Raw genomic sequence first — 24,367 nt, 5'->3', positions numbered from 1 at the left:
ATTGCACTCAATACCAAAATTATGCTAACACAAGTTTTTAAATGATATCTCAATGACCTTCTAGGGGGATATGATAAGAGGGATGTTAACATTCTTCACAGGAAACTCCATTCAGGACATCCTCAAGGGTTACAGATCAGCCGTGTCCTAATCTCATATCCTTTCATACAAAAGAGAGCCAGTAATAGCAATAAAACAAGAAGTGACCCACCTCATTTCTTTTATTCTTATCTTACCTACATTTTTGGAGGGCTAGCTATGTCTGCTCTGAGGTTTCACTGCTTTTAACAAAAAAAAAAAGGAAGCAAGTGCATAATGACTGAACCTTTCTTTGCCTTCTGTGATACATTTCTCTCTAAAGAATCAACTGATATTGTGGCCATCCATTCATTGAGTGTTGGCGTTCTCAGGGGTTTTATCGTTCACCTTCAAACTATTCAACTCTTCAAAGATGACTTTACTTCCATACCTTCAAATACTATCTAAAAAAGTTACAGTCTATAGCTCCTGCCTCTCACCTGAGCTCAGCACTTAACGTTTCAGACTGCCTTTACCTCATCCAAATACAGCTCAGACTTCACATGTCCAAAACAATTCATTCACTGCACCTCTCCAGACCTGAATTCTCTGTAGTATCATCGATTTTCCCCAGTAATCCTGAAATAATGTTGGGCTCGACAACCACCTCTCCATAAACAACCTGTTACCCAGCTTTGTTAAAGTTGGGTTCATTTTTCTCCTTTGATTCCAACTTCATGCCCTTGTGCCTGTCTTCCAGGTCATCCTCCATGATCCCAGAATTCTTTTATAAACAAACAAGCCTTTTATCACTCTGTCCTAAAACTTAAACTTTGTTCCCACATCATAGTCTCTGCAAGGTTAAAAAGGCCCTTCATCAGGTAGCCACAATCTACTTTCTCAACTTTTTATTCTATCACCCATTACTCTTATGAACCTTGCCTTTGAACATATTTTCCACTCCCCAGATAAATTTTTACAACCTTTGTGTTGACTCACATTGTCCCTCCAATCTGGAATGCTTCCCCCCTTTAACTGTAACTTCTATTCAACCTTCACACTCAATTTAAATGTCATTTTCTCATTCCTGTTAAACCTCTCCTAGGAATATTGACTGCACCCTAGTTGATCCCATAAACACATTAAATATATAACTCCTATTTTAGCACTTATAACAATTATATTGTTCTCATCTCATTAGGATGAGGGCCTATTATATTCACTTTTATGTCCCCAAAACTTAACACAGGCCCCCAACATAGAAGATGTGAAAAACAGCAATGGTGTTTGCTTTTAGCAGTGACAAAATGGTTTATTTGCAACTAGCCTAAGGCCTATGTCCTTAAGTTTTAGTGTATGTTGCACAAAGTTCAGATGCATATCCATTTAATTGATGGATATCTGAATGATTCACAGCATCTCCATTTGTCTAAAATAGCTTGTGAACTCCCTTCCTTCCAAACTCCTATATTCCCATAATACCTTATGTTCATGTATACCAGTCACTTTGATTAATTCCTCTCCCTCTCTTCCTCTCCACCGTCACTTTGATTAATTCCTCTCCCTCTCTTCCTCTCCACCATCATCCCCAAGTCTTGCCAGTTTTGTATCCTACATATTTATCTGTCCTCTCCATTCCAGCCCTAGTTCAAATCCTCATCAGGCCCTCTCTGACCACCCTCTACAAAATAGTACCACATACTCTATTTCCTTTACCCTGCTTTGTTAATCTCTGTAGGTTTATTTACTAGCCAATAACTGTTTTCCACCCCACCACCTGTTAGATTCTAAACACTACATGAGCAAGGACTGCAGGTTTATTCACCAATGTTGTACCAGTGTCCAGAACAGTCCCTGGAGCTTAGTAGGCATTCAAATAATTTTTTAATGCGTGAATCTAAACCCATCTTGAGTTTCAGCATGATCTAGCTATAAAGATGCCTATTTGATAACATCACTCCGTTTTCACACTTCCTTCAATGCACTCCAATAAAAGTTCCTTAACATGGCATTTAAGACCTTCTATGGTCATCTCACCTGTGTTTGCATCTTCATTATCTTTTGCTGTTCTGGCACTCTGCTTGCCTCAATAATAGTGAATTGCTTATAGTCCGGAGAATGTGCACATAATCTCTTCATTCTCTCTTTTTTTCATGGTATCCTCTGAAGGCCCTCCCAACTTCCCACACCTGTTTTACTAGTTGAATATTTGATGAAAATGCATTTTTAGAATAATATAGGTTAAATGCTGTTAAATATTATTAAATGGTAATTCTGGCAGAAAAAATTTTCCAGATCCTACTTAAATCAATATTCATAATGATGGAACTAGTCCTTAAGCTGGAAGGGACATTACAGGTCATCTAGTGATTGCATCTTTATTTTACATATGGAAGTACTTCAAATTCATGTCATCTGAATTCTGATTTAGGCTCTGCCATTGAATTATTGGTATGACTTTGAGCAGATTATATAGGCTTTATTGGCTTCATCTTTAAATAAGAAACTATAATAATCTCTGAATTATACAAAGAATAATCTCAAGTTTACCTCGAATGACACTGGTTCTACTGATTCAAACTAAAACTAGTGCCAGTAAATACTTCTGAACTATTTTTGCCAGAGTGAGCCATTTGATGTTTACTATAGGCTTTAATTCTGATAAAAGTCATTTTGAAACAATGCTAGAGTGGGGAAATTTTTCAAAGTCTCTTAAGATCTTAGTGTGCTTTTGCTATTCCCAGATTATAATATACACCTAGGGTTAATTGTAAGTACCAAAATTTTGAAATGTCAATGTTATTTCTGTTGAGTTCATTATCATTACTGTACACCATAACTATGTTAAATATAGAATAGTATACCTCATGAAAGTTTTCTGCTTCTCGCTCTTTAATTTCAAGGTCAATCGCTCTTCTTCTTGCTCGTTCTTCTTCTATCTTTTTCTGTATTTCTTTTTCAGACAATTGTCCAATTTTTTCAAACTTGCTTTTTAGATTTTTAGCTTGAATAGAGCCACTCCTTCTCAATTTGATTAATTCTTCATATTCCCTGCTCAGTTCAAAGGTTTCATTTTCTTCCTCTTCCTTCAAAAAAATTAAGATTTTTATATATTAAATATCAGAAAATCAGTTTGTACAATAAACCATTCAAAAAGTGTTCACCATTTCTTATTTGAAGCCAAAAATAAAGGTTAAATAATCTCCTCCCTAAACGCAATACCTAAATGTACTAATTAAAAGTAATGCTACAGGGGCCAGCCTGCTGGCATAGTGGTTAAGTTCTCATGCTCCGCTTCAGCGGCCCAGGGTTCACAGGTTCCGATCCCGGGCACGGATCTACACACTGCTCACCAAGGCAGGCTGTGGTGGCGTCCCACATACAAGATAGAGGAAGACTGGTACAGATGTTAGCTCAAGGACAATCTTCCTCAAGAAAGAAGCGGAAGATTCGCAACAGATGTTAGGTGAGGCCAGTCTTCCTCACACAAAAAAAGTAGTGCTACAAATTTAAGACTTAGATAATGTTTCATTTAAAATATTTCCTTAGGGGGGCCGGCCCCGTGGCATAGCAGTTAAGTGTGCACGTTCCGCTGCTGTGGAGGAAGACAGGCACAGATGTTAGCCCAGGACCAGTCTTCCTCAGCAAAAAGAGGAGGATTGGCATGGATGTTAGCTCAGGGCTGATCTTCCTCACAAAAAAATAAATAAATAAAAAATATTTCCTTAGGGAATATGGCTCAAAACCTCATTTAAGATTCCATTATAACCTGCGAAAACTAAAATATGCATGTCAACATTAGCTTTTACTAGGAGTTGTAGGAAGATCTTTGTTTAGGGGAAGGTGAAGAAATGAAAGAGCACTGGGCTACGAGTCAGATATAAGTTCTAGTTCTGACTCTGATACTGTGTGGCCTTTTGCCTAGTCACTTAATCTTCTGGACATGATTTTTTCATCTCTATATAGAGCCAGAGTATCTCTAAAATTCCTCCTGTCTTTGATTTGATGATAGTCTAATAAAATTAAATATCACTCTTACTACTCAAGTTAACTGAATTAAGCATTTCTACAGATACAGTCAGGTAAAATCCCTACATTTCGCTACATATCACTTGCAATGTCAATTTGATATTCTGCCAAGAAACATAGAAAAGGAGTCAACCAAAATTGGCCTCCCATTCTTTATACTATTTTATCTTGAATACTTTTTATTCAGGTTCCTTTTCCCTTGCCTTTTCGCAATCTATCATTACTAGTTCTTTGTATACTTCTTACACTAAACCCCAATCTCACTATATGGAGTGGTAAAATATTGCAATTATTCCTGCCATACTTTTCCTGGAGAAGACCTAGAGTTCCAGGCAGAGGGAAAAAAAAATTGAGGGGCCGGCCCTATGGCTTAGCAGTTAAGTGCGCGCGCTCCACTACTGGTGGCCTGGGGTTCGGATCCCGGGTGCGCACCGATGCACCGCTTCTCCGGCCATGCTGAGGCCGCGTCCCACATGCAGCGGCTGGAAGGATGTGCAACTATGACATACAACTATCTACTGGGGCTTCGGGGGGAACAAAAAAAGGAGGATTGGCAATAGATGTTAGCTCAGAGCCCATTTTCCTCAGCAAAAAGAGGAGGATTAGCATGGATGTTAGCTCAGGGCTGATCTTCCTCACGAAAAAAAAAAAAATTGAGGTGAGGGGGAGTCACAGTGGATATGACATGAGGCTTAATTTCTTGGTTCAGCCAAGAGGAAAGAAAGAAAACATTCCTTTATACTACCTTCACTTTTTGGTCTATGTGGCAACTCCTAAAATACCAGAAATTAACATATTTATGATATATCACAATGGTTCCCAAATCATTCTTATCCAAATCTATGACTGAGCTAATTGGCTAGAGTCTAGGTGATCTTGGGATTGGCGTGCTACTTGCTTGAAAATGCCCAGACATTGTGCAGTAAGTCACTCAATAGCACTAGAATGTCTGACAGTTACATACTGCCATATATTAGTTAGATTACATCTCAACAGTATACTAAAATATATTCTAATTTAGAGGTTAGTTTTTCTAGACAGACAATTCATTTTCAGCTTCCTTTATAAAATAAATGCTATTACATTTTTTTTATTTTGAGGCCAGACCTTGAAATATTTTCCTACAGCATATTCATGATATTATTACCTATATATTTATACAGTATTTACAGTCTCGGTCAGCTGGGGCAAGGAAGTAAATATCCCCACAGGCCCACTGCCCCAACCCATGAAAAAGAGGCAACTTCTAAGAGACTGTAACCTCTGCTTAGGAACCCACTCAGTTCCTAGATCAGGAGTTGGCGAGAGGCCCCCACAAGTGGCCTGTCAAACATGCCATGTCACTGCCAGTCCAAGCTGGAACAGCCACTGCTCGCTTGGCCCCAAGTCACAGGACTGTGCGCTGATCCCCCACCCTGCTTACGTTCCTGCCAGGCCCCAGCCAGAGGCCCAGGGTGATGGTGGGATGCTGGCCCCCTCCCTCTCCCTCCCTTCTCCTGCCTACAAAACTGGTTGGCCATCCAGATAGAGGGCAGCAGCGTCCAGGGGTGGGAAGAAGGTTAGACAGGGCCTTGGGACATCAGGAGGTAGAAAAGGATTGCTGAGAACCCACCATGAGGAAGCAGGGAGACAGCAGGAGGTGAGCCAAGGCTCCAAGACTCTAGTACATGCTCCATTGTCCAATCAGCTTTCACTTACAACACACAATTTAAAGACAAAATTATTAAAAATTTCAAAATGGCAACCTCAGCATTAAATCCTAAGCGCAGCCTGAGCATGGGATCTTGTGAGGGCAAAAGTTGCATGTCCATGAAGCTGGCCCTATACAGTCTGTATTTATGTGTGTGTATGTGTATTTAATTCATTTCAATACTAGAGAACTCATACTAAAATATTTAACAGCATCAAAATTATATCTGAGAATAATTTAGTAAAATAAATTGATTCAAAGACTTGCCAAACTGCTGTTCCTATTACTATCCATGGTACTCCTTTAGTTTTATCTTATTTGGGTTAAATTTATCAGGTTAATTCTGTTTGTTTCAAGGAAAATAAGTATAAATGGGTATATTAAGTACTCTAGAACAACAGTTCTCAATGTAAACACACACAAATGTGAGGTATATAGAAGAAATATCTACTTAAGGTAATATAGTAGTATCTCAGTCGCTTGTAATCTTACATATTTTTTAAACTAGCAAGGAAGGAGTAGAGTTATAGCAGGCTAGAAAGTGCACATAACTATGCTTAAACTTGTACCAAGTGCGTCATAGGAGTATGTTGAGTATCCTTTATGTGAATAATAATACTTAGAAAGTTATTGTAAGGTAATACATGTAAAATACTTAGGTTAATAAATATATGTGGAATATAAAGGGATATTTCTTAAAATCTTACCTCTCCCATTTCTTGTCTCAGTTGTTCAAATTCCTGTTTTTCCATCTCTAGCTTATGCTTCCGTTCCTCCTCTGTTCGTCGTTTTTCTTCTTCCATTTTTTGTTTTAATAATTCTTCAAAATTAATTTCCAGTTTTCCAGGTGTAAGAGATTCTTGAGAGATTGTTTTATACATCTCTGGGGAGTCATCATCTACTACCTATTTAAAATAATTCTTTTATCACTCTTGCCAGAATTACCCATACTAAAAAGGGAATGTCTTGTAGAAACTGTGATTACTTGGGTAGAAAAGTTTCACATTGAATTAAAAACCAGGAGACCTAAATTCTAAAGTATAAAACAATAAACAAGGGAAGAGTTATTAGAAAATATAAGATTAAGGTATTTTGTGGTTACAGAGAAATGGCGACCATCTATTCTCCGTTCCAATGAACACAAAGACATACTGTGACTTTATACTATGAGTAATTTGAATTAGACATCAAGATTTCCTAATATTGAGAACACTTTTTAATTAGATTAAAATGAATCTCCATTCTGACAATTAAAATAGAGCATTTCAGTTAAATCATGATTTTGTCTGAATGAATTAGATAACCCATCATGATCCCTTCATAATCAGGCAAAAATCACTCTTAGTGCCATGCTTTTATTATACTGATTTATTTACTGTCGGGATAATTAAAAATAAATAATAATAGTTAATACTTAGAGCTTCCAGGTACAATTCTAAGCACTTTACATGTATTGACTTATTTAATCCTGTAACCCTATTATTAATATATCCTCATTTTATAGATGAGGAAAATGAGGCAAAGAAAAGTAACTTGTCCAAAGTCAACACAAATACTAGTGACAAAGGTGAGATTCAAAACTTCAAAAGTCTTTTTAGTAAAATTATAAATAATGATTTAGTAATTTTAGTAATTTTATGAATTACATGTCTAACTGCCATTTAGTTGTGACCTTGGACAAGTTACCTAGCTTCTCCAAGTCTGAGTTTCCTTATCTGTGACAATTTTAGTAGAGTTGTCATGAGAGTTAAATAAAGTTTGGGAGCACTTAGCAGTGTGCCTGACAGCATGGTATGCTCCCAAATGGCAGTTTTATTATTATATTATCATTCCTTCTATACGTAGGCAGTCTCTAAATCGCAAATAGAAACTTTGCTTTTAAATCGCTGACTTGGAATAAATTTTACCATGAAAAGCAGTTATCTAATTCTGTTTTTCTCTCGCCTGAAAGTATATACATAAACCTCAGGCCTGAATTGTGACCCTCTTCCTGAAACAGACGTAGGAGAAACAGAGAGGCAAAGGGTAGTTATTTATTTGTTCCAAGTTTTATATATGAAGGCTTTACCACAGAACCAGTTCAACTCAGAAACAATGTTTATATGGTCTTACAATCCAAAGAGTGCCTGGAATTTTTTTATTAATATAAAAGTTACTGAGCTATAATATGAAATTAGAATACTTGGCCCTGGATAAGAAAACAACAAATGAAAGAAAAAGTTTCTCTTTCCTGATACAGAAATGTCTCTAGGAAATTAGTGTTTTGGTTTAATGCAGTTTTCCTTTCCTGCAGTTTTTCTACTAGTGAATCATGGTAAAAAGGCAGTTTGGGCCCAAAAATCTGCCCCCATGGCCAGATCTCCTGATCTTCACAGCTACTTCTCATCTACCACTTCTGAACCTGCTTATTCTCCAAAAATTTAGTGTTTTCACAATTTTTATAGGGTTTTTAGAAACCATTTATAACCAGAGATTACCTAATAATACACATAGTTTTAATATTACTTATTCCACACATATTTATAGGAAGTTTATTATGCTAGAATGCATTGTGCCACGTGCTTGCTGAACGAACAGTCTCAGCCTCATTGAGTAAGAAAGACAGCCATAAGCAACAACAATATAGCATTAGTGTTACACTGGGGAGTACTAAATGCTATAAGAATACATAGAAGGAACACCTCTTTGGAACTTGTGTTATCAGGAAAGTCTTCCCAGAGAAAATGGAATATATGAATAGGAGACAGCAGAGCACAGGGAAAGGAGAGAGGGACACATTTCATACAGCATTTGTGAAGGTCCAGAGATGAGAGCATAGCATTTTGAAGAAATGGAAAGAAATTTAGTATGTCTGGAACAAAGATGGCAGATTAAGGAAGAATCAAGAAATGAAACTGAAGAAATATCCTAGGGCAAGATTATAAAGAAATTTGTTTTAAAAGTTTTTGGATTTTTGCTTAAGAGAAGTGGAAAATTTTTAAGCAAAATAGTAACATAATCAAATTTACTTTTTAATAAAAAAAAAAAGATCACTTTTGGCTTTACAGGGAAGACTGGATTATAGGCAAGAAAGCAAGTTAATCAGGAGTTGGCCAGAGGAAAGGGATAACAGTGACCTGGATTAACAGTAGCAGTGGGAAATGGGGAAAAACTGCTAAGATTTTTAGAGTGATTTAGGAGGTAGAATAAATGAGACTTAGTGAATAATTGGAACGAATGAGAAGGTGGAAGTGTTTAAGGCTCCCAAGTTTGTGATCTGAGCATCTGGGTGGGTGATGAAGCCAAATAAACACTTGGATATATGTGTCTGAAGCTCACCCAGACACAGGAAGAAAACCAGCTCATGATATCACTGAAACGCATTAGAATGTCTAAGAAGGGGATGCAGCAGTCACATGTCAACTTGTTTGAAAATGAAGTTTGTCAGATATCTTTACATTTTACAAACATTAAAATAGTATAAGAAATAAAACTTTGTGACAGAGTTAAGTTGGGTAGCAACATCCAGAAGTGATGGGTGAGCATTTTGGAGAGTTCAACAATTCTGATTAAATGGCTTTGGTCATTTAATATATACCAGATAGGATGGAAATTGGAAAGAAAGAAAGAAGGAAAGGAAGGAAGGAATGAGGGAAGGAAGGAGGAAATGTGGGCAGGGAGAGGAGAGTGGAGAGGAGAGAAGGAAAGGTGGGAGGGGGAAACTCCCTGCTCAGATACTAAGTTCGAGAAAACATGCCTTCCCAGAGAAGGACGAGAATATTCAATCCTCTGTGCCAGGCATAGCAATTTAATCAGAACCTTCTCAACACTACACTGAAGCACACACCTTTAACTGACTGGTGTCATACCACAGGAGGCTTTAAAACTTATTTGCCATCCCTCCTCTTGACACAAATTCCAGAAATAATGGGGTATTCCCCAAAGTTTAATGATTGCTCTTAACATACACTAAAAAGCTGAATCCTAGCGGCCTTTTCCGGGCACGTTCTGTCTCACCATGCTTCTCCTTGCTTCAGCAAATGCCTTCTGTTCCTCCTCTCTTCTCCTTCTGGCTTCTGCTGCTGCTTTCCTTTTTTCATCTTCTCTCCTTTGTCTTTCTATTTCTTCAAAACTGAGTTTGAGTTTACCAGGGCGGTTCCCTTTAAAAATTTTTTCTGTGTCTTGGTTTTCCTCCTCCTCATTTACCTAACCAAGAGACAACTCATTACTAAGAACTGAGATTCATCAAAGACAGGAATGAATTACTAATCAAAAGGCACCAATCAGCCACCTCATACAGGAATGTTTCTTTGCCCTTAATATACTTGACCAAAATAGCCTTCCTTTATAACGTCTTATATGATAAAATATTCAAATTTGGAGAAATTCTAAATGAAGATGTACTTAAGTGAAATAAAACTTCTGAAGCAAGTCAAATTTTTAAATAAGATGGAGTGTTTAAAATTTTTTTTTTGAGGAAGATTGGCCCTGCGCTGACTGTTGCCAATCTTCCTCTTTTTCTTTTTTTTCTTCCCAAAGCCCCAGAAAATAGTTGTGTATTATAGTTGTAGAGTTGTAGCTTTTCTATGTGGGACACTGCCTCAGCATGGCTTGACGAGCGGTGAGTAGGTCCGTGCCCAGGATCCGAACCAGTGAACCCCAGGCCGCCAAAGCGGAACATGTGAACTTAACTGCTACACCACCAGGCCAGCCCCTAAAAATTTTTAAGGAGTCATTTAAGAGTTCTATTAAACATTAACTCTCCCAGAACAAACGTAAAATATGTGTGTGTGTGTACTTAAATTGAGGTTCAAGTATACCTAAACAGAGTCTCTCTGGTAGTAAAATAAAAGTTCTCGTTTTATAATTTTCATGGAATTTTTACTGTGAACTATGGTACTTATACTAATCAGATAAAAGATTATTATCTGGAACTCTTTTATATATAAAATCCAAATTTTATGATTTTATAACTAAAATTCTAATTTAATATTAATGAAATATTCATTGAGATTTATTATTTGATTAGTTAATATTTATCTTTTCATTAAATTGACCACCAGTGATATCTAAAATATGTAGGTATTATGCAACTATAATTACCTAAAAGTAATAACATTTTCAAACAAATATCTAGAAAATTAAAATTTTGGAGATACAGAGTCACATCAGCATCATGGTGGAGTGAGCTTTCCCCCTTAAACTCTCTCCCCCCTAAGATACAACAAAAAGGAAATTCAAATACCAACAGAAGACATTCACACAACACAAAAGACATCTGAGAGACCCACACAGCACTACATCTGATGGTGGAGGTGCTGGAATCCCTGGAGGAAGTGGAAGGAGGTAGGGAGAACTCCTCCCCTTCCTCAGTGACAGCAATCCTGGGATTGGGACTGTGCAACTCTCAGAGGGGGGCAGGGCGGCCCTCTGTGGGAAAACTGTTGCTCTCCAAGTTCTCTCACAGCTTGTGGGAAATTCCAATATGGAGGGGACTGAACTATCGCGGGGGTGTCTTCATCAAGCTAGCACCCCAGGAGAGCAGATAGCAAGGGAAGAGCGAGAAGACCCCAGGATCGAGTAGGTGAAAGAAAGAACCCCTCCTCCTGCCCAGAGCACCAGCACAGCCAGTTGGCCAGAGGGCCCATGGATTGCAGTGGGCTCAGAATACACAGCTCTTGACCCCCATCCAGTGGCGGCAGGTAGAAGCTGCGGCCAGATATTTTCAGAATGAGGAAAAATAAGCCCATGTCCTCAAGCAGTATGCAAAAATATATTAAATATCCAGACCAGAAGGAAAATGACAAGCACCCAGAAACCAATCCTGAAGGCATAGAAATTTATAACCTAAACGACAGAGAATTCAAAATAGCTATCATAAAAAAGCTCAATGAATTACAAGAAAATACAGAGACAATTCAATGAAATCGGGAACTTCTTCACAAAAGAGATTGAAACTATAAAGAAAAACCAATCAGAAATGTTGGAGATGAAAACCACAATGGAGGAGATAAAGAAAAATCTGGACACTTTAAAGAACAGAGCTGAGAATATGGAGGAAAGAATTAGCAATATTGAGGATAGGAATGCAGAAATGTTCCAAATGGAGGAGGAGAGAGAACTAAGACTAAAAAGAAATGAAGAAATTCTCCAAGAAATATATGACTCAATTAGGAAATGCAACATAAGGATTACAGGTATTCCAGAAGGAGAAGAGAAGGAGAAAGGAGCAGAGAGCTTTTTCAAAGAAATAATAGCTGAGAACTTCCCAAACCTGGGGAAGGAGCTGGAAATACAAGTGAATCAAGTCAATAGATCTCCTAAATATATCAACATGAAAGGACTCTCTCCAAGGCATATAGTAGTAAAGCTAGCAAAAGTAAATGATAAAGAAAAACATTAAGGGCAGCAAGACAAAAATAAATTAATTTACAAAGGAATTCCTATCAGGCTCTCAGCCCATTTCTTGGCAGAAACTTTACAAGCTAGGAGAGAGTGGAATGATATATTCAAAATTCTGAAAGACAAAAACTTTCAGCCAAGAATAATCTATCCAGCGAAAATATCCTTCAGATATGACGGAGAAGTAACAACTATCCCAGATAAACAAAAGCTAAGGGAGTTCACTGCCACAAGACCTCCACTATAACACATGCTCAAGAAGGCACCATGCCTGAAGAAAGGGGATACAAAGCTTTGAGCAAGTAGAAAAATAGGTAGACAAAATCAGAAAAATTGCAGCTGTCTATCAGAATAGGTTAGCAAACACTTAATTATAACATCAAAGATTAAGAGAAGGAAAACACCAAAAATAAATATAACCTCATCACTTTAAACACAAACTCACAACACAAGATGGTATAAGTTGTGACAATAATAACTTAGAAGGGGAAGAGGAATGGGATGGAATCGACTTAGTCTAAGGAAATAAGAGGCCATCAGAAAATGGACTATCTCATCTATGAGATTTTTTATACAAACCTCATGGTAACCACTAAACAAATAATCAGAACAGAGACACATACGATAAACAAAGAGAAAACTAAGAAAACCATCATACAGAACTACCAAACTGAATTGGTAGTCTAAAGACACAGGATGAGAAACAAAGGAAATGCAAAAGAACTGGAAAATGAGTGATAAAATAGCAACATTAAGCCCTCATATAACAATAATCACTCTAAATGTAAATGGCTTGAATTCTCCAAGCCATCCCAACACAGAGTGGCGGGATGGATTAAAAAACAAGATCCAACAATATGCTGCCTCCAGGAAACACATTTCAGCTCTAAAGACAAACACAGGCTCAGAGTGAAAGGATGGAAGACAATACTCCAAGCTAATGGCAAACAAAAGAGAGCAGGTGTTGCCATACTTATATCAGACAAAGTAGACTTCAAGATAAAACAGGTAATGAGAGACAAAGAGGGGCAATATATAATGATAAAAGGGACACTCCACCAAGAAGACGTATCACTTATAAATATATATGTACCCAACACAGGAGCACCAAAGTATATAAAGCAACTATTAACAAACCTAAAAGGAGATATTAACAACAACACAATAATAGTAGGGGATCTTAACACCCCACTTACATCAATGGATAGATCATACAGACAGAAAGTCAATAAGGAAATAGTGGACTTAAACAAGAAACTAGACAAGATGGACTTAATAGATATAGAGGGAGCACTCCATCCAAACACAGCAGATTACACATTCTTCTTAAGCACGCATGGAACATTCTCAAGGATAGACTATATGTTGGGAAACAAGGCAAGCCTTGATAAACTTAAGAAGATTTAAATCATAACAAGCATCTTTTCCAACCATAATGCTATGAAACTATAAATCACCTACAAGAAAAAAACTGGGAAAGTGACAAAGATGTGGAGACTAAACAACATGCTACTGAACAACCAATGGATCACTGAAGAAATTAAAGGAGAAATCAAAAATATCTGGAGACAAATGAAAATAAAAATACACCGTCCCAACTCATATGGGATGCAGCAAAAGCAGTCCTGAGAGGGAAACTCATAGCAATACAGGCCCACCTTAACAAACAAGAAAAAGCCCAAATAAGCAACCTTAAACTACACCTAGCAGAATTAGAAAAAGAAGAACAAATAAAGCCCAAAGTCAGCAGAAGGAGGGAAATAATAAAAGTTAGAGCAGAAATAAATGAAATAGAAACCCAAAAAACAATAGAAAGGATCAATGGAAGAAAGAGCTGGTTCTTTGAGAAGATAAACAAAATTGACAAACCCTTAGCCAGACTCACTAAGAATAAAAGAGAGAAGGCTCAAATAAATAAAATTAGAAATGAAAGAGGAGAAATTACAACAGATACTGCAGAAATACAAAAGATTATAAGAGAATACTATGAAAAACTATATGCCAACAAATTGGACAGTCTATAAAAAATGGATAAATTCTTAGACTCATACAACTTCCCAAGACTGAATCAAGAAGAAATAGAGAATCTGAATAGACCAATCACAAGTAAAGAGATTGAAACAGTAATAAAAAATCTCCCCAAAAATAAAAGTCCAGGACCAGATGGCTTCTCTGGAGAATTTTACCAAATATTCAAAGAAGATTTAATACCTATTCTTCTCAAACTATTCCAAAAAATAGAGGAACATGGAACACTTCCTAACACATTCTACCAGGCCAACATCACCTTGATATCAAAGCCAGATAAGGACAACACAAAGAAGGAAAATCACAGGCCAACATCATTGACGAACACAGATGCAAAAATACTCAACAAAATATTGGCAAACCAAATACAGCAATAAGTTAAAAAGATCATACACCATGATCAAGCGGGATTCATGCCAGGGACACGGGGATGGTTCAACATCCACAAATCAATCAGTGTGATAGACACATTAACAAAATGAGGAATAAAAACCACATGATCATCTCAATAGGCGCGGAGAAAGCATTTGACAAGATCCAATATCCAATTATGATAAAAGCTCTCAATAAAATGGGTATAGAAGGAAAGTACCTCAACATAATAATGGCCATATTCAACAAACCCACAGCCAACATCATACTCAACGGGGAAAAAGTGAAACCCATCCCTCTGAGAACAGGAACAGGACAAGGGTGCCCACTCTTGCCACTCATATTCAACATGGTACTGGAGGTTTTTGCCAGAGCAATTAGTCAAGAAAAAGGAATAAAAGGATTCCAAATAGGCAATGAAGAAGTGAAACTCTCACTGTTTCCAGACGACATGATTTTATATATAGAAAACCCTAAAGAATCCATCAGAAAACTATCAGAAATAATCAACAACTACAGCAAGTTGTGGGGTACAAAATCAACTTACAAAAATCAGTTGTATTTCTATACTCTAACGACAAACGTAACAGAAAGAGAACTCCACAATACAATCCCATTTACAATCGCAACAAAAAGAATAAAATATCTAGGAATAAATTTAACCAAGGAGGTGAAAGACGTATACAATGAAAACTATAAGACATTACTGAAAGAAATCAATGATGACATAAAGAAATGGAAAGATATCCCATGCACATGGATTGGAAGAATAAACATAGTTAAAATGTCCATACTACCTAAAGTAATCTACAGATTCAATGCAATCTCAGTCAGAATCCCAAGACATTCTTGATGGAAATAGAGCAAAGAATCCTAAAATTTATATGGGGCAACAAATGACCCCAAATAGCTAAGGCAATCCTGAGAAAAAAGAATGAAGCTGGAGGCATCACAATCCCTGACTTCAAAATATACTACAAAGCTAGAGTAATCAAAACAGCGTGGTACTGGTACAAAAACAGACACACAGATCAATGGGACAGAATTGAAAGCCCAGAAACAAAACCACACATCTACGGGCAGCTAATCTTCGACAATGCAGCTAAGAACATACAATGGAGACAGGAAACTCTCTTCAATAAATGGTGCTGGGAAAACTGGACAGCCACATGCAAAAGAATTAAAGTAGACCATTTTCTTTCACCATACACAAAAATTAACTCAAAGTGGATTAAAGACTTGAAGGTAAGACCTGAAACTGTAAAACTCCAGAAGAAAACATAGGCAGTACACTCTTTGACATCAGTCATAGAGGGATCTTTTCAAATTCCATGTCTACTCGGACAAGGGAAACAAAAGAAAAAATAAACAAGTGGGACTTCAACAGACTAAATGGCTTCTGCAAGGCAAATGAAACCGGATCAAAATGAAAAAACAACCCAACAGCTGGGAGAAAATATTTGCAAATCATATATATCCAACAAGGGGTTAATCTCCATACTATATAAAGAACCCATACAACTGAACAACAAAAAAACAAACAACCCAATCAAAAAATGGGCAGAGGATATGAACAGACATTTTTCCAAAGAAGATATACAGATGGCCAATAGGCACATGAAAAGATGTTCAACATCACTAATCATCAGGGAAATGCAAATCAAAACAACACTAAGATATCACCTTACACCCCTTAGAATGGCTATAAACACCAAGACAAAAAATAACAAATGTTGGAGAGGTTGTGGAGAAAAGGGAAGCCTCATTCACAGCTGGTGGGAATGCAAACTGGTGCAGCCTCTATGGAAAATGATATGGAGATTCCTCAAAGAATTAAAAATAGAGGTCCCCTATGATTCAGCTATCCCACTACTGGGAATCTATCCAACGAACCTGAAATCAACAATCCAAAGAGTCTTATGCACTCCTATGTTCACTGCAGCATTATTCACTACAGCCAAGAAGTGGAAGCAACCTAAGTGTCCCTCGACTGACGATTGGATCAAGAAGATGTGGTATATATATACAATGGAATACTACTCAGCCATAAAAAAGACAAAATAGTCCCATTTGCAACAACATGGAGGGACCTGGAGGGTATTATGTTAAGCGAAATAAGCCAGAGAAAGACAAACATCGCATGATTTCACTCATATGTGGAAGATAAACTAACACACGAACAGAGATCACAGTTTGGTGGCTACCAAGGGGAAAGGGGTTGGGGAGTGGCTCAAAGGGGTGAAGGGACACATTTATATGGTGACTGACAAACACTAATGTACAACTAAAATTTCACAATGTTATAAACTATTTTGATATCAATAAAAAACAAAAATAGGCAAATATTACTTTAATTATGGTATCTTAAAAAAGAAAAATAATTTTGGAGATATACTCTTTAGAATATCGTTAATGGAAGTTGGTCAAGAAATTATGAAAGCTCTAAAAAATTATAGATGTTCCCTTTTTTGTGTGTGTGTGAGGAAGATCAGCCCTGAGTTAACATCCAATGCCAATCCTCCTCTTTTTTGCTGAGGAAGAATGGCCCTGGGCTAACATCCATGCCCATCTTCCTCTACTTTATATGGGACGCTGCCACAGCATGGCTTGACAAGCAGTGTGTCAGGTCGCGCCCAGGATCCGAACCTGCGAACCTGGGCCGCCGAAGCGGAGCGCGCGCACTTAACCGCTGTGCCACCAGGCCAGCCCCTAGATGTTCCATTTTTAAATTCTTATAATGAGATTTGAAATCGGTGTTATTTAAATTTTGTTTTTTATTGATAAATCTATTAATATAATAATAGTTAACACTTTTTAAGCACTTATTATATGCCAGACACTACTTTAACTGCTTTCTGTATTAACTCATTTAACAATTTAAGCAGTAGGCACAATTATTTTCACCATTTACAAATGAGGAAACTAAGACACAGATTAAATAACTTGTTCATGGTTTCACACTTAATAAATTGTAGATATCTGAATCCAGGCAGTCTGGCTCCAAAATCCATGCTCTTAACCACTATGCTATATATATATATACACACACACACACATACGTACATACATACTTTGTATGGCAAACTGCATATTCTATAGTAAACTTATTTTGATATGTTCAAACATTTGAAAAACTGGACTGAATGAAACAGTGCACAGGGGCCGGCCCTGTGGCTTAGTGCTTAAGTGCCCACGCTCCACTACTGGCGGCCCGGGTTCGGATCTCGGCGTGCACCGACGCACCGCTTCTCTGGCCATGCTGAGGCCACATCCCACATACAGCAACTAAAAGGATGTGCAACTATGACATACAACTATCTACTGGGGCTTTGGGGGGGAAAAAAAAAAAGGAGGAGGATTGGCAATAGATGTTAGCTCAGAGCCGATCTTCCTCAGCAAAAAGAGGAAGATTGGCATGGATGTTAGCTCAGGGCTGATCTTCCTCACAAAAAAAAAAAAAAAAGAAACGAAATGTACAGTTATGATTGGACTTTGAAAGTGTGCTGTATCCTGCCATTAAACACACTGCAGTCTAAACTAACAGATGAAGAGAAACCAAGTATTTACAACTATTTATAAAAATAAAAATTTAAAGCATATTAGATAAAATGTCTAATGGAAACTAGAAAATAATATAGATGCACTTTATACATAGAATATGTATACAGTTTCAAAATCAGACCCTTTTATATAGAAAAGCTCCTTGAATTTATAGGAATGAACCTTATCTAAGGCCAGCTACCTTACCTAATATTAAATGTTTTACATATAACATTTATATATTATTATATTATATTATATAAATTATATTATACATTATATCATTATATAATATATTTATTGTATTATAAATTAGATCATTATATATTATGTATAATATCATTATATATATAAATGTTATATATGTTGGTTTTACCATTTGCCGCCTTGCTTCTTCAAAAGCACGCTTCTCTTCTTCTAAACGTTGTCTTGCTTCCTCTTCAGCTTGCTTCCTCCGGTTTTCCTGTCTTTGTCTTTCTAATTCTTCAAAAGTTAGTTTCAATTTTCCAGGAGAAAGTGATTCTTTTTTAGCCTCACTTTCCAGTTCATCATCCTAAGAAAACATTATGAAAACCTGTCTGTTAATCATAAAGGGAAATGCTGCTAACCAACTTAACTGCTTCGATTTGCTCCTTAAAAGAAAAAAAAAAATTACCATGACCAGTGAAAGACATTTTGCTTCCTTGAGAGATCGTCGTTGTTGTTCATATTTTATTCTTTTATCCTCTTCATACCTGACCCTTTCTTTTTCTTCTCGTTCTTTTTCTAGATCCTCAAAATTCTTTATTCTTCCAGATGTTTTGTGTGATTTACTAGGTACCACTGTTACCAGTAGTGAATCATCTCCTTCCTAATTTATAAAACAGATAATTAGCATATTTCTTCCTAATCAAAATTTAGGTTTCACAGGATTTTACCTTCATCATTGGTGAATTTCATTACATTGCCATCAATGTTATGAAGAACAAAAATTTATATTTTTTTACAGATTTCTATTAAATAACTCTTTTTCTGAATTCACTGTACATTATGAGTTAATCTTATTGAAATCCATTGCTGACGAGGTTCAAGGAGCATCTTCCTTCCTAGAAGATGGTGTTAGTACAGCTGTTCGGACAAAACTGCATGACATTATCTGAATTTAGCTATCCGTGCACTAATCCCACAAAACTTGATGTGCATGTGAGTGTACTCTAAATCAATTTGATGGTGGATGGATTCAGTTTTGATTTTTCTCTCCATGCAAGTTTTTAAATACTTAATACGATTAATATTTAGTGAGGGAAAAAAAACAGTATTTCCAAGTGATTTATAAAACATATTATAGACAAAACTCTTTGGCATTTGAGCCTATTAAAATATTCTTAAATTGGTTGTTTTTATTTTTAATTAGTTCTATTACATAATCCATTGTTGCCTCTGAATGTTTTTCAAAAATAAAGAGAAGTTATAATATGTAACACATGTCTCTAATATAAAATTGCTTCCAATTTATGTGGCTGTAATTTTAGGCACACCATCAAATTGATTGATTTTTAACTTTCTCTGTTAGTTAAAAAGAGAAAACTAAAATTTTTGTGGTTGTTGAACATTCCTTCATGGTAACAGATACTGCACTCTCTAATAGTGCGCGATAACTGAAACAAAGCATCAGGAACTCTGAGGAAAGAAGACAAATGATGAAAAGAAAACTGCCCTTTTAAAACGTTAGCTTTCAACAATCTCAACTATTAGTAACAGTTCAAGAACTATATAGTCTTGGCAGAGTATCTGAAACTCAGATTGTGTCTCTAATTTAACCATGAAAGCTAAAACATACTTTTCTTTAAAAACACTAAGCTATAGTGTTTGAAAGAGCAAAAGTATGATCTTGCTTTGCAAAATATTTTCGTCCTTTTTGTTGTTGCTATATTTATAATAAAAAGAATAAAAACTTTTTTCATTTTTTTAATTAAAATATTATTTGTGAATCAGATAATTTTAGGTGAATGTTTCATTAAAGGAAATGTCCATTTACCTCTGGTGCTGATTCAGTTCCCGTATTGTTTATGTCCTCAATCTATTGAATGAGAATTTAATATCATTACATTACATCGGATTTCTGCTTTTTGCTTTTAAACATACAACTGAAAAGTAATTTAGTTGTGACTTATGGTAAATTTTCCAATTTATAATTTTTGAAATATTTTTATATTGCTCCAAATTAGCCAATTATGTCCTTTTAAATGGAGATTAAACCTTATAATAGTTTTTGTATTTTGATATAAACATCAATATCTGGGGAACAATATATTAAGAAAAAATTAAAATAAAGCCTACCTTTGTAATTCTGGAATTTGAATAATGGACCAAACTCTTATGACCTGGCTGTAAGCTTACAAAAGCAGCAATTATTAATTAAATTAGTAATTTAAACTGAGATACAGAAACATTTCATCATTCTCTGTCTCTGCCCCAGCAAAAGGAAAACCTGTCATTAGTAATCAAATAATCGTCACGACTATATTTTACAATATAAACACATGGCAAAAATATAACTGACACAATAATAAAGTGTAGGCTTTCACATGGCTAGTTTAGAAGGGAAGATAATTCCGGTAGTCATAATTGTTTACTCTATATTTTGACCAGATCTAGGTAGGAAAGGCCCTCATTCGGAAGGAGGGAACTTTTGGCCATTACTCATAAGAAATATCATTATGTTACCTTGAGGGGCAGGCTAATTAATGTACGTAACAAACTGAGAAATGAGAGAAGATAGGTGATTTAAACAATGCGACGTTTGAGATCTCAGGAAGAGGAAACATAAGCAATAGGAGAATGGGAAAAGTTAGAAAGTAAAAATTCAGATTGTTTATTGTTTTAATTTGATTTTTTGTGTGTGTGTGTGAGGAAGATCAGCCCTGAGCTAACATCCATGCTAATCCTCCTCTTTTTGCTGAGGAAGACCGGCTCTGAGTTAACATCTATTGCCAATCTTCCTCCTTTTTTTTTTTTTTTTTTTCCCCTAAAGCCCCAGTAGATAGTTGTATGTCATAGTTGCACATCCTTCTAGTTGCTGTATGTGGGACGCGGCCTCAGCATGGCGGGAGAAGCGGTGCGTTGGTGTGCGCCCGGGATCCGAACCCGAGCCGCCAGCAGCAGAGAGTGCGCACTTAACCGCTAAGCCACGGGGCCGGCCCAGGGCCGGCCCTTTAATTTGATTTTTAACACCAATGAAAGAGTCTGGAAGTAGTTTGTTCCTCACACAGTCCAAGGAAATTCCATTGTACCCTGGCTTATACTAGGAACTAGGCTGGCTAAGTCCCTGTTCTCTCATCATCCCACTTTTCTATATTCTATGTCAAGGAAGAAATAATATATGTTATTAAGATACCAAATTTCTTGAAAAATAAATTATTCTGAACAAATCATTTATTAAAAATAATCTACTTAAAATTTTAATAGTTTATTTTTAGTAGTTTTGTTCAGAATAATTTGCTTTGTTACAGAATTATTACACTGATTTGCTGTGTAAATGGTGAAGGTTTTATTGAATGATGTATTATACTAAGAAAAATTTTAATGGATCTATAATAAAATAATTACAAAATTATTTCCCTTCAAAAGAATGCTAACAATTCCTCTACAAATCACATTAATGTCTCAATAAAAGGTTCTAGGAGATAGGGTGAGAAGCCAGACATTGAGCATATAGGGAAGAGAAATTGTAAATTTCTTTCTTTTTTTTTTTTTTTTGTGAGGAAGATCAGCCCTGTGCTAACATCTGCCAATGCTCCTCTTTTTTTGCTGAGGAAGACTGGCCCTGGGCTAACATCCATGCCCATCTTCCTCCACTTTATATGGGACGCACCACAGCATGGCTTGATTAGCGGTGCCTCGGTGCCCGCCCGCTGCTGGGATCCAAACTGGTGAACCCCGGGCCACCGCAGCGGAGCACGGGCACCTAACCGCTTGCACCACGGGGCCGGCCCCGAGAAATTCTAAATTTCTTAACCCCAAGTTTCTTTTTCTTGCTGGTACAACTTTCTCAGATTTTTATTAGCTTATGGTAAGATAATAAACTATATTTGGAGGGGGTTTTTCTTTGTTTGGTTTTGTGTGTGTGTGTATGCTTTCTTCTTTGCTCATTTTAAACTATTACCAAAACAACAAAAAGATAGAATTTTTTTTCCATTGGATCTCAACAAACAGGGAAAAAGATGAATTTGTCTAAGTGGCCATGGTGTCAGTATATTCACAGAGAACTGAGATATTCAGTTATAGTGTCGGCTTTCAGAAGCTACCATTGAAGAGCTGCTTCCCAACTATTTCTTTTGATTTATGGAAAGAAAACTTCCCAAATCAACTTCCTTTTCTTCCTTTTCTTGTCAATACCCCCGCCCCCCACCAATATCTTCTCTTTTATAAATTGAAAGATGTTAACCTTGCCCATCAGAGTATCCTCAAAGATAACCAGATTATACCAAATTAAGATTTTCCCCCAAATTTTATTGGTCTTTGGTTTTAACATCCAGTATATAAAGTATACCCATTTTTAATTCATCATAAGATCCTAGAATCTCAGAACTGATAATTATCTTGGAGGTCACTCAGCTACCCTCCGGAATCAGGAATCCCTTCTATAGCATTCTTGAATATGGAATTGTACAAGTGGATTTTTCAAACAAACATTAAGAATCTTCTTGACTACCTATGTCATACTTTACTTCTTATATTCAAAGACAGATTAAATTTTATTAGATTTGAGCAGAAAATGTAGTTAATTGAATTAAATTAATTTTAAAATTAAATTTTCTACATTTGCAAGATGAAACTACTATTAATAGTTTATTTTGCAATACCTACATATTCTCAAATAATTTAATAGGCCAAAAATTTCATTAACCAGGATTATATGGCACCCTGCCATGTAGTATCTAGGGTTATGAACGAAGTGGTGTTTTTTCATGATTATATTTTGTTTCCACGTCTCTCTGAGTATCCTATGTCTTCATCATATTCAAACTCACCTCTTCAACACACACAGTTTTTCTTTGAGAAACCACTACCTACATATTCAGTTCCCAGCGTTGTAATGGGTCTTAAAGTCTACTGAGTAATCAGTGCTTTTTGAAAAAGAACACAAGACTTAAAAGAAGGAGATTAATCCCATGTGCAGACCCATTATCTGCTGCCAAACACCACATATTTTAATTATGTATTTTGTTATAACTGTATTGCCTTATTGTATAATTTATAATTTATATTATTAATATAATTACATAGAGTGATATATTTTATATTTATAACACTCATTTATTATAATTGTATTCCCTTGTGAAATTTCATTGCAAAATGAATACTGATCTTTGATGACTGGAGGTGGCAGAGGTAAAATATATACTATCCTTTCCTCAGATAAAGAGGTACAAAGTAATACAATACAGGAAATTCCAATTCTTTTCTAGATTTCATCTGGCATATGTCTCATTTGCCACCATACAGGTGCCTATTTGTGCCTTGGAAGTGGTTATTTGCAAAGTCTGGATAAATAAATTTCTTTGACATGCAAGTACAGCATACGCTTTGCCTTCTTTGTCACTTCTCTTTTTAGAAAGGTAGTAGAAACTGAAAGGAGCATGGCAAATAGATTTAAGGTTCTTAAAGAATAGGCAAAAAACAAGCCAAGAACAATCTCACAATTAAAGTGTTTTTTAAAGAAACAATATACTGTGAAGACTATGTTAAGACATTTGTTAAAGTACCGATGAGAGAAGGAGAAACTAAAATGGTTTCATGACGTTTTATCTATATGTACTATCATTTAGGTGAAACATTAAGTATTTATAGCCCAATTACTTTGTACCAAGTACTGTTCTAAGTGCTTTGTATTTATTAACTCATATAATCTTATTAATAACTCTGAGAGAGAAATACCGTTATTATTCATTAAGCTCAATACATTGATCATTTTTTTGTGTGTGAGGAAGATCAGCCCTGAGCTAACATCTGTTGCCAATCCTCCTCTTTTTGCTGAGGAAGACTGGCCCTGGGCTAACATCCGGGCCCATCTTCCTCCACTTTATTTGGGACGCCGCCACAGCATGGCTTGATTAGCGGTGCGTCAGTGTACACCTGGGATCTGAACCCCGGGCCGCCAAAGCGGAGCGTGCACACTTAACCACTGCGCCAGCCCCTGATCATCTTTTTTTGATCTTACAATGTAGACCAGATTGAAGCACATAAACAATATAACTGTCTTCTGTCATGTTTTCAACTTTATGTCTATAGACCATTTATAATGTAAACAAGTATCAATATATTAAA

At 36.3% G+C, this 24,367-nt stretch overlaps 1 protein-coding gene across 3 annotated transcripts in view; it reads right to left on the bottom strand.

Moving 5' to 3' along the window:
* NEXN (nexilin F-actin binding protein) overlaps positions 1-24,367 on the bottom strand; it is a 56,028-nt gene that overhangs the window by 4,046 nt on the left and 27,615 nt on the right. For all 3 annotated transcript variants that reach the window (XM_058538354.1, XM_058538355.1, XM_058538356.1), the window contains 6 exons: positions 20,076-20,117; positions 18,714-18,908; positions 18,435-18,611; positions 9,734-9,922; positions 6,445-6,642; positions 2,883-3,104 (listed from right to left, as the gene is read on the bottom strand). In XM_058538354.1, the coding sequence (XP_058394337.1) occupies positions 2,883-3,104; positions 6,445-6,642; positions 9,734-9,922; positions 18,435-18,611; positions 18,714-18,908; positions 20,076-20,117 (1,023 nt within the window). The remainder of the gene's footprint in view (positions 1-2,882; positions 3,105-6,444; positions 6,643-9,733; positions 9,923-18,434; positions 18,612-18,713; positions 18,909-20,075; positions 20,118-24,367) is intronic.

Source organism: Diceros bicornis, chromosome 4 (assembly GCF_020826845.1).
Source record: "Diceros bicornis minor isolate mBicDic1 chromosome 4, mDicBic1.mat.cur, whole genome shotgun sequence".
NCBI lineage: Eukaryota > Metazoa > Chordata > Mammalia > Perissodactyla > Rhinocerotidae > Diceros > Diceros bicornis.
This window is presented reverse-complemented; position numbering and strand designations above follow the sequence as displayed.